Genomic DNA, 19,451 nt, shown 5'->3' with positions numbered 1-19,451 from the left:
GCAGCTTAGCCCTGTGGGTCGCCTCTCTGATGTTTAGTAGAATGGGCATGATGTGTAAGCATGTGTTTACAGTTAAAATGCCTCTCCAAACACGAACGGTGCTAATAATGTTAATTTTATTTGAGCGCTTTTTCCTTTGTAAGCAATGCTTTCTTTTTCTAGCATGTTTCTTCAATCTGCCTTTGTTCATAAAGCTGAGGGCAGCTTTCCAAGCATTATCCATAGTGAATGGGCCTTTGTCATTATTTTTTCCCCCCCCTCAATAATACCAGAATTACAGTTGGATTTTCCAAGCCTGAGCTAATGTCTCAATCAGAACATTTAGAAATCTATATAGACTTTCAAGCATATGCTGAATAGACAGAAATCAATCAGATGTGTATTATTTCATAGCATCGACTAGTGACGTTATTCATTAGTTCCAGATATGTGCCTGTGCACTGTCTCTTCTGCTTTCAATAAAGTCTGCTTGAGAACAGGGCTGTGTAGGCCGCTATGTTTTCCTGCACCAAAACTGCTCATTAAAGAGGTAATACAACCGATGGCTGCACAAAAGTTATTACTTTCTTATAGAGACTTCGTCTATTTAGTTTATTTTAATGCTTTCAAAAATAAGTCCTTCTCCATAAGAAACCTGGCCCCCGGTGTACAGTAGATTACCTCTGTCAATAAAAAGTACATTTCTGGGATTACTTGCTCCCAACCAACCTATAGAAAAGAAATAAGGCTTTTTTTTTTTTTTTTAAGAAATTTTTCGGGAGGTATTCGAGGTACAACATTCCTGCCTTGTGTGTGTGTGTATAGACAATGCAGCAAAATATGTACGCTTTATGGCAATCACCCTTGCTGGGAGTTAGAGAAATGTCTTGGTCTTTAGTCTGAGTACACTCCCACCTCTTCCAGAGATCAAAGAACTACTAGGGAGGGTGTACAGAACCTTATCCATGCCCATATTATTAATATCCTGCTTTATCCGGCTATCCAGACCCCCATGCCTTCTGCTTCCGCTCTCCCAGTCTACGCAGCAAATAGTCTGAAGATGTTCAGTGATTTCTTGTGTTTTAGGTATGCTCCATAACCTGTGTAGGGGTCAGTGCCCACTTTGGGCATACGTAAGCAGTGACCATTGCCTATATTACATTTCCTGATCCCGTCTTATCAATATACAGGTCACTTTGCATTGTAAACCTGTCTTTGGTGATAAGGGGGAGAATGCTGAAAATTGATCGCTACAAAAAAAGAATGGGGGGAGATTTATCAAACATGGGTGTAAAGTGAAACTGGCTTAGTTGCCCCTAGCAACCTATCAGATTCCACCTTTTATTCCTCCCAAACGCTTTGGAAAATGAAAAGTTGAACCTGATTGGATGCTAGGGGCAACTGAGCCAGTGTCACTATACACAATGTTTGATAAATCTCCCCCAATGTGTCTGCTTAACATTAGGCTTAGGGTCTTTTCATACAAGCAGCTATCTAATGGGCCTGTTACATGGGTAAACTGTTGGCCGAACAAAGCCAGCATTACCCTGTGTAAGTGCCAAAAATCGGCTGACAAAGAAGCAATGAGCGACTGATTGAACCTTGGGCTGTGTTCACATGTGCATTATCATTGCATTACTGCATTGTTTAATTACAGCGATTCATGATTTCATTGCAGTTATTTATCCTTGAATTGCTGTCCTTTATTGCATTAAAACAATAAAAATCAAACGTATATGAAGATACCCTTGTGAATGAGCATCAATCTCGAACATTGATGGTCGTTTACTGATGCACTAGTGCTGCCTAGTGTGCTTGACACTCTTTATGCAGCTCAGTGTTTCTGCACCCAGGGCTGCACAAATGTTGGATCATTCGGGTGGCCCTCTAATTATATCATTGTTGGCCACACCTACCCAGTTTACTTAGGGTGATTGGCCTCCAACCAACAATATTTAGGACTTTGTCCAGTCCAGCAGTCAGCTGACAAATGAGCACTTGCATGTTCAGTGGGTCCTTTAAATGGGGCACTGATCTACCTGTTCAGCCAATAATCGCCCTATGTGAAAGATGCTTTAGTTGCCTGAGAGAGAACTTTAAAATTTAAGGGTTTTTTTTCCATCACCAAAAGAAAAGTAAAATGATACTTTTTAATGTAAAATTTGATCAAAACATTCAGTAATTTTTCTATGACACATTCCTTTAAAGGCCAGGCGTCATGCGTGGTATTTTATGTTTTCTCAGTACTAGGTGTGACAAGGCCCTAATCTTGCCGGCATTAGCCAGTGAAATGGTAGCAAGAGCATTTTGGGTTATGTATAGCTTTTTATGCATCTGTGAAAAATCTTTCTGAACAAACCGGCTGGCCAAGTGTGTGTGTGGGGTGTGGATGGGGGGGGGGGGCATTTTAGTGGCACATATGCTCAACCTCCATTTTTAGCAGTGACATTTTAATGATAGGAAGTCTGCAAAATTATTTGCCATCAATTGTGAAGGCAATAACAAGCCTTGGTGGTTTTTCACACTCTCTGTGTTAAGTGCTTTCAGAATGACAGCGTAAACTGTGTTAGAGAACTCCAAGGAAGTAAAACTGATTAAAATGTTCATGCTTGAATGCGGCTGATGGAATAGTTCATTTGGACTTTCCATACCTCCTGCAGCTCAAGCTGAAATATTAAAATTCAGTGGATTTAAATCTCTCTCCCCTCAGCTCAGGAAAAAACATTACATTTTAATAGGTTTTAAACTCATAATTCATTGGTTTGGAGCAGCACATATTAAATCTATTTAAATATTACTTATGCGGCGACTTAAATGATTTTTTTTTTTTTTTTGCCTTTTAACATTCTTTGTTCAAAATTACAGTTTTTCTTTTTCATGCACTGGAAAAAATACTATTGCCTTTCAAATGTTTCATGTTGCTGGCGAAAAATAATTTTTCTTTATGGGTTTTTTATTTTTTTTTTTATTTTTTTTTTATTTAATGTGTGTCCTTTGACACAGAAACGCTTCCAAGATGCAGTAGATTGCCCTGAATTATGCAATTGATTCTTGGAAGCTGCCACCTCTGGAAAGAGAAATGTTTCCTTTCATTGCAAATTTAGCATATTTATACCCAATATGCATAATAGCGTGTGCGTGTCTGTATGTAATATATTTAAACACGTGCTAAAATCTATATTATAGGTTCATGCATTATTTTTGGAAAGCTCTGCAAAACTATAACGCTCTGGATTTCTCCCGCACGAACACAGTTCTAACCGCCATAATAGGCTTTTAAATAAAACCAAAAAATGTCACTGTCCACACCTTCAATCATCTGAATCCACATTGTGGCGTGTTTAAGAGCTGCCGAGGAACGCACCCAGATTTAAAAGGTACAAATTGTAAAATAAAGATCAAAAAGAAGCTCTACATTTACATTACATATTGTGCGGCCAGAAATTTGTGAATATCATGAATGTTCTAGTTCTTTAGTCTCTATGTTGGCTGCTGTAAATGTAGATTTTCTGTCTTTTTTTCCTGAATGTCAGGAATGTCCGCCAATAACCTTTCCCTGGCATGCTGCTTTTTCTTACCCCGGATACTATATAGTCCTGCTGACAAACTAAGGCTGGGTTCACACTACGTTTTTGCAATACGTTTTTTCTCTATCTGTGTTTTATGTGTGCGTTATGCATTCGTGTGCATCCAGTTTGATCTGTTTTTCCATTGACTTCTATTATAAAAAGGTTGACCACATTTTTGTGTACGTTAAAAAAAAAAAAAAAACTGATCCCTTTTCATTTGTTTTTTTTTTTTTTTTTTTTTTTTTTTTTAAATAACGGAAGTCAATGAAAAAATGGATCAAAACATATGCTCACAAATGCATCAGTTTTTTCCATCCGTTCTCATCCGTTTTTTTGCAAAAAAAGATGGAAAAAAACGGTAATTGTGAACGTAGTGTGAACCCAGCCTAAGAGAGAGATACTGCAGCGGCATCCTACAGCTCCCTTCCCAGTCCACCATAATTAAAATGGTGATACAAGAACACATTGCCCTACACCTCTTACGCCAGTAAATTGACTGCAGCAGTCACATGGACGTAAGGGCATTTCGCTTGATTTAATCTTATTTTATAAGTCTAACCATCTTTATGGGCATGTTGACTTATTGGGTGGAAAATATTTAGAAATATTGGCAACTTTTTTTTTTAAGCATGGTTTTTGCCAGTGTACAGATATTTCTATAGAATCGCAAAATTTGAAGGGGTATTCTGCTGGGATTTAATGTTTAATATGTTGCTGCCCTGGCATAGAACATAACAAGCAGGCTACTTTTACTGTTCAGCACTCCCCCGGTGTTCTCCTGCGTCGTCTTCAGGTCCTGGCTAAATAATCCCTCCTCCACTTATGAGACCGAGTAGACTCGGGTCACAGCCTGCTCAGCCAATCACTGACTGAGACGGGACAGCTGCTCGGTCAGTGATTGGCTAAGCGGGCAGTCACTGCCAAGACGAGTCAGTCTCAGAAGTGAAGGCGGAACCATTTAGCCTGGACCCAAAGATGATGTAGGAGGACACTTAAGGAGTGTGGAAAGGTAAGAATAGCCGTTTTTTAATGTTCTGTCAGGGCAGCAACATATTAAATGTTTAACCTGAGTGGAATACCCCTTATATAGTTTTTATATGCATCCCTCCTATGGGTACTTTGGATTTCTGCCTAAACTCTACTATATGTTGTTGTGTTCCTTACTGGTGTTATCTATCTTTTCTTCTTTTTCTTTTTTTTTTTTTTTTTTTTTTTTTTTTTTTTTTTTTTCTTTTAAGAGTTTTCTAAAAAGGATAGTAATTCTAGAAGAATGCTTGAGAAATGCCATTTTCTTATGGAACTTAATTGAACTACAAAATAAACCCACAGCAGTCTATCCCTTACTCTATTCTGTACAGTCATTTGTCAGTTGTTCCGTGCTAGAGATTCCAACAAGGAAATAATTTGTCTGCTTGTTGCGTGTCGGGCATGTCATTGTGCGAAGTGTCATGTGTCAGTCAGTGCCTGATGGCCTTCAGATGGAAACAAAGACTAGCTATGTTGTAATTGACCTGCAGCGACACATATTGAAACAACGTGTATTGTCATGAAAGAAAGTGTTAATTAACATTTCTAGTATTGTCCGGTGCTAGTTAGACATGGATCACCGTTCACTCGATAGAATCACTGACATATCTTGTAATAACTAAAAAGGAGCAAAGACTGACCACAATTTATTTTTCCCCATAGTCAGTAGCACAAGTGAATATAAGATCATTTGTAGTATGTTGTATTATAGAAAATGCTTCCTCTGCTTCTAGACTGATATCTTTTGATTTTACTAAAATTCATTAACTGAAGTCTGTATACTGAGAGATCAGGTTACAGCTGCTGCCCATTGAGGTATAGTAACAGTGTAGTGGAGGGCTCAGCTGCACAAGATGAAGGGGACTCTCAAGCACATGTAAACACTGGTTCTTTGTTCTGCTATCACCCTGGTTCTGGATTCACATTAATATTAGTGTAATGGTCTCTGTGTGTTGCTACTGGAGGGTGTATAAAAGGGATAGAACAGGATAACCTCTTTGCTACAGTGTGCTGTGTGTAGGAGACATCCCAGCAGCTAATCTTTGCCCACCCTACTCTTGAGTTTAGGCTGGGTTTGCATTGACCTGTTGCATGCTTTTCAGTTTTTTTAGTTTTTTTTTTGTAAGATGCCAAAAAGGCATCAGTTGTCACTTTAAAGGGAACCTGTCACCCCCTGTGCCGGGGTGACAGGCTCCCGACCCCCGTTAGAGCCCCCTATACTTACCTAATCCCGCCGGGTCCCGCTTCTGGAGGTGGTCGGGTGATGAAGATCTCAGCCGCTGCAGCCCGGCGCGCGCGTTCCTCAGATGAGTCCAACGCTCATAGAGAATGACGGGGCGCTGGACTCTCCTGTCATTCTCTATGGGTGTTGGACTCCTCTCTCAGCGCGCGCGCCGGGCTGCAGCGGCTGAGATCTCCGTCAACCGACCACCTCCAGAAGCGGGACCCGGCGGGATTAGGTGAGTATAGGGGGCTCTAACGGGGGGTCGGGAGCCTTTCACCCCGGCACGGGGGGTGACAGGTTCCCTTTAATCCTTTTATATACATAAATCAATGCAAAAAGGGGCACTATTACAGCAGGACATCTAAAACAGGGGGCAGAATTACAGGGACCAACCCCCTTTAGGGCTACAACTCACAGGGGGCCAGCTACTATAGAGTGACTTCTCCCAGGGGTCATCTACAATGGGGTAAAATTCGCAGGGAGCCCTCTACTTATAGGGTACCGAGCTGCTTCCTCTTCTCTTCTTGGAAAGCTCCTTAGACTTTTTAATGGATGCGGCACTGGAACGCCGGACAGGCCATACATTAGTTCTGACGTACAGCCTGTCTAGTGATTCGGTGGTACTATTAACACGCCGGATACTTTGAACTGTCCCTTTTGAAGTCAGTAGGATCACTTCAAAGATGCTTTTCCCTCCAACGCTTGTCTACTGCATCGGAGGGAAATGCCGCCAGATCGCCGGATGAGTGTAAATTCTGCCTTAGAGAAATCTGGCAATCAGTAAAAGCTTCAGCAAAGGGGAAAAACATTTGATCGATACAGGATACATATCATATGATTGTCAATCCTCGTATATGCAGGACAGCTTTTTTTGCCGTTTATGATGTGTATTTGCAACAAATTGCATCAAAATAGCACCACCATGTTTGCCACTATTCCATAAAAATTGCTGCAAACAAATACGTTTTACTGCAATTTTATATAGCGGCAAAATCACATCATAAACGCAAAACAAAAAGTCTAAAAAGTTACCTAAAATGATAGTAACTCGTTTGCCTATACTCACACCTCTATTTGTCTGTAGTAGTTACCGAAATTCCTCATTGGGTGACTGGTTTATATTTTTCTGTAACAAAATATATCCAAGATCACAAAGCACCGGAACCTTTAGCAAAACATGTTTCCTACATTTTGTTTTTACAGTCACAGCGCCCGTCTAATACTTTGTGCAATGATGTTTCACTTTATTGCTTTTATTACAAGACGCTGTTTACGCTATTTATTTACATGCATACAAAGTCTAGGGTCATGGGCCGTGCATAATATTGGAATGTATACTGGTGGTTTCAGAGTTGGAAACATTGAGGCCTTATTGGCTGAGGTCAAGCGCTCCCAATTCTAACCTCTCCAGGGCTTTGTGGATGTGTTGCCAGTGTGCTGGTAAAAATGACTTTAAACTCTTGTCAGCACAGTTACTGGTGCATGCATCACAGTCCCACTCAAATAAACCTGTCACAACACAGAGTCAGCAGCAAGAGAAGAGTACAAGGGCAGGCCTCTAGCTTTTCATTCGAGCATCACTAAACGTGCACAGAGTGCCCAATTATTTCAGCATTATTGAGCAAGCCTACAGGAGAACCCATGCCTTGCTACATTAGATTTTCTTTAGTAATTTGCTCAAGTACCGCTGAGGACACTTAAAGAGCTTAAAACGGTGGCTGCAACCAGTTCCCTTTCTGAGTTGTTAATTCAGGTTTTTGCTTTCAAATTAACTCTCTCTGCATGCTGTGCAACAGGGCTAAAACTGTTCAGCGCTAATTTTCTCAATTTACACATTTTCTTTTTTTTACTATTGCAGCATCTGAAATGTATATATTTAAGAAGGTTACAGATTTGTTATTTTTGCTGGTATATGACATGATATTTTTATCCAGTTAATATCTCGCCTTTTTTGCTTGATTTAGTAAAAAGTGTCTCCGGTAATAGCATCCATATGCAATCTATAGGATACAGAGTAGATGGGGTGCTGTTAAATGTGGACCTGCAAAGTTATGTAAATTGTATATACGGTTTTATGCAGCTGTATGCTACTTAAGTGGGGATGCGGACATATACATTGTATTAAAGGGGAACTATCAGCTGGTTAAATGATTCTAACCTGCTAATAGTCCCCTACTGCACAGGGGACGCTGAGAAGGAAGGTATGTCTCTTGCCTATCTCCTCAGCGACGTTCTGATGCAGATGGTCCCTGCGGCCTGGTGAGACTGTTAGGGGGGAAAGCTGGTGAGACTGCCACTGGGGAGGCCGTTAGGAGCACTGCCCCGCTCCAATAGCGCCGATTCGGCCTGCTCCATTCATTATCATTAGAAAGGGTGGGCTGTCCTGTGCTATGGGGGTGGGCAGTGCTTCTAACGCCCCACCCCCAGTGCTCCAGTTGGTCTCACTGGACCTTGGGGAATACAACTAATTGCAAGTGAATGGTGCCAAGCCTACCTTTCAAACCCCATTTTGCAATAAAGTTCTTGCCCATGTGTGTTTTTAGTGACCAGTGCAACTAGTAATGTATTCGTTATACAGACACCTCTAATGGGAATAGAACCTTACAAACTGACTTAAAGGGGTTGTCTGGGCTAAATTTGATAATTGGATATGCTGCACGGAATGTGTCAGTATTGTATACTACCTGTCCTGCCCCCCTGCAGCTGCGGGAACACAGGCCACCCACTCTCTGCTTTCGGTGTTTTGAAAACATCCCGCTGGAAATGGACGCTCCGCATAAATCCTCTACATACTGTCTATGCCGATTGGCCATTTCTGGAGAGAGTGACACGTCGCTGAATGCAATCAGATAGCTGACATCAGCGGAAAGTGGGCAGCCCAGAATCAGGTAGCTGCCGAGGAGCAGGACAGGTAAGTATACTCATTGTCACCTCACCTGCAGCCCCGTCAGGATCCCTGATTTATCAATTTATCCCGGACAACCCCTTTTTAACTTGTGTTTGGTGTTATTATAAAACTAATATAAAACTAACAGAATCCTATTACAGTCTCACCTGTTTTCTATTTCCAATTCCTTACAAGAAAAATGGAAACTATTTTAAGAGTTGTTAATGCTTGGATTACTTTTATTGGCGACATATAATATAGCACAGAGGCCTTTGCCAGCTTTAGAAATGGAGGATGGCTGACTGGCCCAGGAAATGTCACTGTCAGGGCAGCCTGCTGTTAATGGAAAGCCGCACTCTAAATCTTTTCAGTGACGTGTAGCCATGGACTTATATATTCTTGCACTGACAATATGTATGATATTTTTTTGTTTTGAACAATTTATTTCTTTTCGATTTATGTTAAACAAGTTCAAGATCTCTTTTTACTTTCTCACAGCAGCAACAACTCCAGGCTCAGCATTTGTCTCACGGACATGGTCTTCCGGTGCCTCTGACTCCTCATCCTTCTGGCCTGCAACCTCCTACCATCCCGCCTATCACTAGCAGCGCAGGATTGCTGGCCCTTTCCAGTGCCCTCTCTGGACAGTCCCACCTTCCGATCAAGGATGAAAAAAAGCATCATGACAGTGACCATCAAAGAGGTCAGCAAGAGACCAGAGATGAATGTCAGAAGTTTACATGTGTGAAGTGGCTGTTTATTATGTGTCTAACTTTTTTTTTTTTTTTTTTTGTTCTGTATTTTATTTTCCCTCTGGCATTTTCCTGGACTTACTCTTTACAGACAGAGATTCCATTAAGGTAAGATTTGTTTGCGTATTTTGTTGTGGGTGGAGTTAAGGTGCCATTCTGTTGGCAAACCTTCGTGTTTGGGTGGTTTGCAATTTATTTCTTTTCCCCGTCTCCAGGCTTACTTCATTAGGACAAAACTGTGATCAGTGACTGTATCTTAACAGCATTGTATAGTAGGAGGTGTTGTGCAGCATTTTTCTTTCCATCATAGACCTGAGCCGCTGTTCGGTCCACATGCTTTACACAGCAACTCTGCTTTTTAAAGGAACTGCCGCCACAACACCACCACAGCCATATACTGCTATCTCACCACTAGTGTTCCTGCAGTGCCATTTGTTTCATCCCAGCTCAGCTACATCCTCACATTTTGTTACTGTAGTGCAACTTGGCAATGTGACAACAGTAAATTACAATCTAAAGTATAGACAGAGTCCCTCCCCTCCTTGTTGATAGTCATACCCTTCCATGTGTAAACTGCTGCTAAAGATCTTATCTTCTGGGATGAACTGCAGAGTTACACAACTTCCTTGATCACACTACCTATCAGTCTGTGCAGATTTTCTAGAGTGTCCTATGTGATGTAGCCTGATACTACCACCGAAAAGAGCTCACTAGGAGACAGACTGCAGCTGTATCCCATATAGTACATTTATAGTGGGAGTTCGAGTACAGAAGTATTAGGTTACTGATCTGTCACTGAGGTATAATTCTGAGCACAGCAAGTTCTGTGATGAGACTCTGCCCCCTCTGTCTTTACAAAGGCAGAGGCGTTGTGGGGCATGTAGGCTGCACTAAGAGCAATACTGGAGGGGACATAGGAATTCAGATGGCAGACAAACCATTACCGCCACATAAACTAAAAAGTATAAACGAGCCCTCAGCACCTTAGGGACTTGAGAAGGCCTCTATGAACCTTCTATGATCAGCAGACACTCTGTCTGTATTGCGGCCCATACACCTTTGTTCACCTTAGTGCCCCATAGTATCCTTTCAATGAAGCAGTGCAGCATGGATCCTGAATATGCTTATTTTTTTTTTTTTTCTGTGATCCAGTCATTGATGGATTCATAGGCCAACATCTGTGCCTTTTGTATCAGCGTACACAGATAAGACTATGACAGCAGTCATCATTGCGATAGGAAGCGTGTTCTCTTTAAAGCTGGCCTCTATCAATGTCATCCTAACGTATTTTGTTTGCAGTCCTGTAGTATAAATCTTTTAATACAATTAAATATTTTCATCTTAAAACCAAAAATAGCCCAAACAGAGATGGATGTAACCTAAGAGAACGACCTCTGCTCTGAAGGCCGTCTGCTTCACTTCAGTTAGTGTCGCTGCTGCTATAAATGGCCGGGAGCTTTCCCCCTGCAGTCCGTTGGCTGACTCGATGGAGATGCATGTGGTGATTGGGAAATTGTGGTTTGACAGATTTTCTGCTGTATCGTAGTTAGGTTGTGTCAACATCTGAGGCTGGCTGCCAGCTTTACAAGGTGAACTAGTTTGCTAATTTCCTTAAATGTTTGCAGCAATGCCCGGAGTAGCAGTTAGCTGCTTGTTCTATTGATCTGCCCTCCCTTAAGTGTCTCCTTGTTAAGAGGGTTCTCTGCTGATAGAATTGTCTGTATGCGACTCCCGGAGAACCTGCATTTGCCAACCACCCGGGTCTACCAAGCGTTTCCTCCTAGGAGGAATCATTTATTCCTATAGAAGCCTTGCTCCTTCACATTTAGCAGGTAATGAACGAGACATAAATTTTACCTCTTTTAATTTCTCCCTCTCCCCTGCTTCTAATGTGCAAACAGACAGTTTTGGTAATCTAAATAATAAGTAATTTTTGGCCATCTGTCAAAAGGAAACTTCAATACAAATTTAAATTAATGGTGCCTGAAATTTTTTTCCTAGCGTCTCTAAAAGCCTCTAATGTGCAGAAAATTCCGGATCTGCTGCTTGTAATTAGTGTTGCATGTAATGAGAATATGGGCAGTGTTTTGCGGGCCCCTGTGTAACATTTTGTTATGGTAGCAAAATCTTGATTTATACATGGCGTCGGGCAGGTTTAATTGTCGGAAGCACTTGAACGAGATTTTTTTTTTTCCTCTTTTGACAGTGTAGATTATTAAATAGGGCAGCAATGGAGAAAGCTTGTAAAATGGAAATTTAAGCTCCCTGGATGCTCGGGCAATTAAGCTACATTGCTCATTGGCGAAGAGGAGGCATCGCCTCGGAGCCAAGCAAAACTACTCACCTGTTTTTATAGCTTTCATTTCTTTCCTCATAAATTGCTTTTCAGTAATGTTTTTAATAAAGATGTGTTTTTCAGCCGTGTGGTTTTCATATCAACATCTGCCTATCTTTCTGGTTTTGCTTGTGATTTCCGGAGAGCGGATCAGTAGTAAGGTTACAAGTACTTATTTGTGGCTAGGGGAGGAAGTGGTATTCTTGTGTTCATGAGGACTGGGTGAAGTTGTAGACACTGTTATAACATTCTCTCTTCTGGGTGCTCATCCTCTATACTGTTGTATTATGCATGGGTTCCGCTTTGGGCTCCGTCGGTTACTAGGGGCTTTCAACCTATTTTCTATGTAATTTTAACACGCAATCATATGATATACAGTATCCCAGCTCCACCCCGAGACTCTAAACTAATCTTGTATATTTGTGTAACTCAAACTAATCTGAATACAGTATGTACTCTGAAAAGATCTTTAACACAGATTAGATTTCAGATTATTTAGAATATGTATGTTACTTTTGTATGTAATAAAGATGTTTCGACACTAACATTGCTGCAGTGAGAGTCTGAAAGGCACAGTACATGATGACACTGGTGACCATTGGACTGGCAGGAATATTGGAGGCAGTGTAAATGGGAGCATTTTGGTGACCTTGTTAATAAAGGCACAAGGGTAACATTGGTAATAGTGGTGCTGTGATGGCAATATTTCCTAAGGGCATTGTCCCCCTGAGTTGTGGTGTAATCAGAACTGGTTTGAGGGGGATGCCCTCTGGCAGGGGTCCCAGGGCTTGTCACATGGTAAATCGTGGGCACAGGAAGAGTTAAGTAATGATTATGTTCTCCCCTGACGAATTTTGTAAATGGCCGGACTTCTCCTTTAAATATCTTTGCGTGTCTATACTCCAAGGCTGCTTACACAGCCCGACCCCCTGCCTAACATGAGCAGCCATCTTCTATATTGGAGCTTGTTTAGGGTATGTTCACAATTAAGTAATACAGTAACACAATGAAGATGCAAGTGTGAACTCAGCCTTACTGGCTTGGTATAGGACGGGCAGGGCTGTACAGTCAATCACTGAATCATTCATGCAGCCCTTTGTTCTCATTTGTCGGCCATTCATGCCCTATTACACAGGGTGATATGTGAAAGCATGCTATCAGCCGCAAAACAATTGTTGGTTCAATTGTCAGCTGATCACTGGGCCTATTACACAGGGTGATTATTGATTAAAAATAGCCACTAGAGGCATTGAGTCAGATTATCATTAAAGAGGGAGAAAAATGCTTGCTCCTACTCTACTTTTACTAAATCCCTCCAAGTTTACTGTGTCTTGGGCTTTTTGGATATGATTTCAGCTTGATGTTACATTTTTCATTTACCGGGGAGGGCAGACCTCTTACTGCATGTGGCTAAAAGCCAAAAGAACCTGTTGCCCTATGACTGTATAGATATTTAATATGGAACTGCCAAGGGCAGAGTATGGACAAGCAGCACTAATCTAGTCAATCCTAAAATGGGATCCTGACTTCTAATCTCCTTATGTACTCCCAAAGCTTTCCTACCTATTATCTGATGTATAATAATCCTCTGATAATTCAGCAGGCTGGGGTGTGGCTTTACCTCATGGGTGCTACAGTACCATACATGACCTGTGTGGGTACAAAGAAAAGGCTTTTAAGTATAGATGCATTGCAATATGCTTACAGACAGATAAGAGTCTCTTGTTTCATTCTGAAAAGTATTATATATACTGTATAAAGTCATTTTCAAATGTTCACAACCATGTTGTTGGTTTGGACCACAAATGGTCATCAAAACATGACATGACACTGTCGGTAACTAATGCTCCCCCTTTGACTCATAAAAGGGTTTGCCAAGTACTGCCACAGTGACTGGAAAAATGGCGTGGCATTCAGTCCATTCTTCGCTTCATAAAACATCTACAATGGAGGCTCTTTATGTAACTTCCAACACCGGTCTGATCATAGCCTAAATCATGGCTGATCATCTGAACTTTCAGTCACTAGGTTAAGATTACACTAGTTGGGCTATGAGGCTTTTCTGTGTTAAACCCTATTGACATTACATTTTGTCTGTGCTTTGCATATATGCCTATATGTTATTGGAAGTCTGATACCTAAATATGACATCCATTAGTTAGACTAGTATCTGCCTAACTTATACATAATGGGCTTTTCAGGAGCTTCCTAGCACATATCTGTTAAATAGATGTCATTATAGTCTATTGGTGTCGGATTCCTCTTTTAGGCACCAGTTAAAAGCATCTGGTTCCCACAGGCTATTATGGTAGTTACACAAAAGTATAACAGTCTGGAGCACCCTTCTTCACTGGCCTCATCTTAGTACAAGGCTATTGATTTAAAGGACAACTCCCACGAAAAATTTTTTTTAGCTTATTTAACACACATTACAAAGTTATATAACTTTGTAATGTGGTTAAATACCCGGTCTGGCCCCCCCTCCCCCACTTTCGGACCCCCGACCCCCCCGCCCGGAAGTTAAAGAATATATACATTACCTATTACGATCGTCACGGTCCTCTTCTCCCGGGCGGCATCTGGTGACGACGACGTCAGAGCCGGGGGGGCGGTCCGGGTCTTCTTCCTCCTCGGCGTCTTCATAGAGAGTGAATGGGACGGAAAAGGCTGCTGGTGCACATGCGCACCAGCAGCCTTTTCATTGGCTGGAGCGCATCACATGGCTTCTAGCTTCGTCAGCCCTGATTGGCTGAGGTTGCTGGAAGCCATGTGATGCGCTCCAGCCAATGAAAAGGCTGCCGGTGCGCAAGCGCACTAGCAGCCTTTTCCATCCCCAGGACCCGAAAATCAGAGACATCGCTGGACGGCGGACGGCGGTGACGGTGAGGAGGACAGCGGGCGAATGGAGTGGCGATTGTCACCGGAGGGATGGGGAGTATGGTGTCTGTGTGTGTGTGTCTGTGTTTTTTTTTTTGGGGGGGGGTCCCGCGGGAGTTGTCCTTTAAAATGTAAAGTAGCTGGGAAACTGGTACCAGGACACTGTATAAAGCCACAACATCCACAATATGTACTTGCCATCATGGGGATGCACAGCATGATCCTACTACTTTGTAACAGCATATAAAAGTATCTTCTTAACTTGTTCAAACTCGTAACGACCTATTTAAAGGACAACTCCCGCGGGACCCCCCCCCCAAAAAAAAAAAAAAAAACACAGACACACACACAGACACCATACTCACCATCCCTCCGGTGACGATCGCCACTCCATTCGCCCGCCGTCCGCCTCACCGTCACCGCCGTCCAGCGATGTCTCTGATTTCCGGGTCCTGGGGATGGAAAAGGCTGCCAGTGCGCTTGCGCACCGGCAGCCTTTTCATTGGCTGGAGCGCATCACATGGATTCCAGCAACCTCAGCCAATCAGGGCTGACGAAGCTGGAAGCCATGTGATGCGCTCCAGCCAATGAAAAGGCTGCTGGTGCGCATGTGCACCAGCAGCCTTTTCCGTCCCATTCACTCTCTCTATGAAGACGCCGAGGAGGAAGAAGACCCGGACCGCCCCCCGGCTCTGACGACGTCGTCGTCACCAGATGCCGCCCGGGAGAAGAGGACCGTGACGATCGTAATAGGTAATGTATTTAACTTCCGGGCTGGGGTCCAAAAGTGGGGGAAGGGGGCCAGACCGGGTATTTAACCACATTACAAAGTTATATAACTTTGTAATGTGTGTTAAATAAGCTAAAAAAAATTTCCGTGGGAGTTGTCCTTTTAAGATTGTTGTGTGGTTGAGAAATAGTTTGCATTCTAAACTGTTTGTATATTTTATATTCTTTGTATGTATTGCTACTTTACTTGTCACATTGCTTAACCGCATACTCTGAAGTATAGTGTCAGTGCAAGGGTTAACATTTCTGCTCTATCTTTGCCACACTCAGTTTCACATGTATGGAAGTAAGATGTTTTGGTCACACAATGTCTTGTAACCAATAAGGGCAGTCCCTAGTCCACCTCCTTGTTAACATGGAAAGGGGTGGACCTAAACTAGTCTAAACCAGTCTGCGCAGTCTGGCATTTTACCAGAGCACATCTGCTAGCTAAGCTCCTCCTAGTCAGACCAATTAGGAGATATTTAGCTGTAAGTGTTCTAAGGAGCTCCTGAAGTTGCATTTGAACTCAACCTGATTGTCAAGCAAAAGGAGAAGAAATCCCCCCCGTGCAAAGAGACGTGTTTCTTCTTCAAGGTCTTGAACTTGCCAGAAGCATGTCACTCTTCCTGTCCACACTGTGAGCATACGTTCTACATTCAACAACCTTCTTGTAGTCCAGGGTTGGATCATTCGCTCAAGTGTCTGCTGGCATTTACCATTCTCATAGTAGACCTGTGGTCGAATACTGTGCTTTCCATCTTCCATGTTGGGGATCATGCTCCTACATGCATCCCTCTGGGTATCAAGTCACAGATCTGCAGAGTTATGTGAGTATGAATGTTTCTTTAACACAGCCATCCAAACTGTGAAGATCCTTGTAAATAGTCTAATTGGACTAAGTAGATCTGTAAAGCATAACAACTAGGCTACATATTTCTAAGTGCTTTAAAGCCAATTCAGTTTATATGCTATCTGAGGTAACCTTAAAGGGACAGTGATCAAATATTTTTACTCCCAAGCATATAAGCTGTATCTACCATGTGCTATAGGATACTGTATTTGTATTGGTAAATTAATAACGTCCTAGTGTCAGAAGTCATAAAACTGCCTTTGTATCACTGAAAAAGCTCATTGAAAAGGAGTGTGTGCTGTAGTCTATGGACACTACACTAGCATTGCCACCCTGCCATGGGACATACACTACGCACTATTCTACACAGCAACCCCTCCTTGTCACCACCTTTATCCTATTGAACAAGTAGCAAAAACAGTACTACTTGTGTAGTGCAACTGCTTCCTCAAAGTGCCACTTGTGAACATTTTTGAGTGGACAGTAATTCAGACTTGCTGTCCACCATTATCCACCCAGGGACAGCACCCCTGAATGTATATTTGCCTCCCTATTATGGGGGTTCTGTGGAAGGTATTTCATGGACTCCTGAGACGAGCACGTCACGTTATCATTTTCTGTCCATATTAGCCTACATTGGAACAGGAAGTTGTCAAACTCTGTAAAATCCAGGAACTCTTGCAATTGGCTATGTACAACAATTTACTTCCAATCTATCGTTGCTCTATAGTGCCAGACTTGTTGGTTCCTTGCCAAACCAGAGAATTTCCCCTAAGTTTTTTCGAGGTCGGGGACTGTTTTTGCAGTGTATCCCATACTCCCCAATGCGGCCCTCAGATCTTGCACATTGAACTGTTTGGAGTCATTTTTGCAGGTAATACATAATCCATAATTGTGAGTTTTGTGTTGCTTATTTCTCTCGCCTCCCTGTGGACTCAGATGGTAAAAGGAAAGGTATTATTTAGCGATGTCGAGCTATATTATTGATTCCTCTTGGGAAACATCTTGTGCGCTACTGTTCTGAGATAGTCGCCTTGTATTTACATTTTAACCTGTTGTTTACTTTCCGAGGAGGTGAGAGATAATTTGGTTTGAACAGATTCCCAGGTTAGACTTTGTTGCTGGATAGAAAGAAGAAAAAATACTGCGGGAGCGGCTAGGTCCTTAACAATGAAAACTCCAAAAAGGAAAAAAAAAAGGAAAAAAGAAACACACTTACACTTGGTGAGTGGTGCAAACACCACTCACAAAGATACAACGGCCATATACATGGATCTGATGATTTCCGCCGGGATCGCTGCACCCTCCGGACGCTGATAAGAGCTCCGGCTCGTATAAGCAGAAGGAAGCGGCAACACGCACAAGAAAGAACAAAAATGGGGAGCGATCAACTTCAGAACCAGCTCTACTATGTAATCAAAGGAAAGGTAAAGATAAACCAATATTCACTCACTTCTCGGAGGGGAGATCGACCTACTCCCCTCCGTTGCCCGGATAGCTTGTATTGGGAAAGGTGATATTCTGCTGCTTGAAGTCCTCCCAGAGTCTTCGGTTGCAGCCTGTGTGTAACGGATACCTGTAGTGATCCTCCCGGGTGAGTTCTCCCTACACCCGGATTGGTACACACCGTACTTGGAAATGAACTGTGAGTATTACTATAACAAATATAAAACTTTATTCTGTCCGACGCGTATCAGAACTACAAGTTCCTTCCTCAGAGTTCGTCCCTGAGGAAGGAACTTGTAGTTCTGATACGCGTCGGACAGAATAAAGTCTTATATTTGTTATAGTAATACTCACAGTTCATTTCCAAGTACGGTGTGTACCAATCCGGGTGTAGGGAGAACTCACCCGGGAGGATCACTACAGGTATCCGTTACACACAGGCCGCAACCGAAGACTCTGGGAGGACTCAAGCAGCAGAATATCACCTTTCCCAATACAAGCTATCCGGGCAACGGAGGGGAGTAGGTCGATCTCCCCTCCGAGAAGTGAGTGAATATTGGTTTATCTTTACCTTTCCTTTGATTACATAGTAGAGCTGGTTCTGAAGTTGATCGCTCCCCATTTTTGTTCTTTTTTGTTCTTTCTTGTTCGTGTTGCCGCTTCCTTCTGCTTAGACTTTGTTGCTGGAAAGAGCTGTTTGCTTTGCTTCTACATTCTGATATTTTGGGATGTTTTGTCACGGAATAATTAGGAAGTCCCATTCCGCCGCTGAGTGATACAGTTTTCAACTGTCCAGAAAAAGCATGGGGAGACAGCTTGTCCAGATGAATGAGAGTTTAATACACCCTTGTGTCGATATTCGCCTGTGAGCATGCAAACTTTGTGGTGTGTAACAGGTGACCTTATTCCAATGAGTGACTTGTAACCGGTGCTGCTTCTCAGTCTGTCATGGAATGAGTGCACTCTTGGTGTGGACTCCTTTCCAAAGACTTAGATTTAAAGTCTGTGCTCATTTACAGGTGGTGGTGTCCTGTTTCTGGACTTTGCCTCTTTCATGGTCTACAGCAGGGGTTTCTCTGTTCCAGTCCTCAAGGCCTCAAACAAATCATGCCCTCAGGTTTTTCTTGGTATTTCACAGGGGTCTTGAGTAGAGATGATCGAACAGGGTCGAGGTTCAGGTTCGTACAAACCTGAACCTCGACCCTGTGATCATGTCTAGTCTTGAGAACTGGAGTTGAGAAATACTGATCTAAAGTATTCTTTTAGCCTTGTAGGACATCAGGAGAGAAAGCAGAACCCTGCATTTGCTCTCACTGTCCACTAGAGGCAGCATGTGGAGAATGGGCTATAAAACGGCCTGAACTGCAGGGCATTGTGGGAGATTGGTAAATGTTTTTGAGAATTGCTGTAAGTTCTATTGGTTGAACTTCCTTGAAATGTGTTGCTTTTAGTTGTGTGCTAAAGCGCTGTCCCCGATACTTCACACAGCAGCTTGGTATGCCCCGGTTGGCTGCTGGATTTAAGGCCATGTGTTTTTGGATGATTTTCTATTGTACCAAGGATACATAATAATTGATAAACGACAAGGAACTAAACTATCAATTAATCTGGTATAGGTTCTGCATATACTGAGGTATATAAACTTGTATGAAATGGAATCTCGGAATTTCACTTTTTATTGTAGTTTTTGCAGAAATTCTATTTTTAATGGTTTGTAAAGAGTTTATCCCATAG

General features: G+C 42.3%; 1 protein-coding gene across 2 annotated transcripts in view; it reads left to right on the top strand.

Moving 5' to 3' along the window:
- The window catches only part of LOC138785645 (transducin-like enhancer protein 4), a 112,456-nt gene that overhangs the window by 41,109 nt on the left and 51,896 nt on the right, over positions 1 to 19,451 (top strand). Inside the window, exons 7-8 of one of the 2 annotated variants that reach the window (XM_069961804.1) lie at positions 9,185 to 9,389; positions 9,530 to 9,546. In XM_069961804.1, coding sequence (XP_069817905.1) covers positions 9,185 to 9,389; positions 9,530 to 9,546 — 222 coding nt within the window. The remainder of the gene's footprint in view (positions 1 to 9,184; positions 9,390 to 9,529; positions 9,547 to 19,451) is intronic. The other variant, XM_069961805.1, reaches the window with a different exon arrangement.

The sequence above is a fragment of the Dendropsophus ebraccatus genome, chromosome 3 (genome assembly GCF_027789765.1).
Source record: "Dendropsophus ebraccatus isolate aDenEbr1 chromosome 3, aDenEbr1.pat, whole genome shotgun sequence".
NCBI classification, from domain to species: Eukaryota; Metazoa; Chordata; class Amphibia; order Anura; family Hylidae; genus Dendropsophus; species Dendropsophus ebraccatus.
This window is presented reverse-complemented; position numbering and strand designations above follow the sequence as displayed.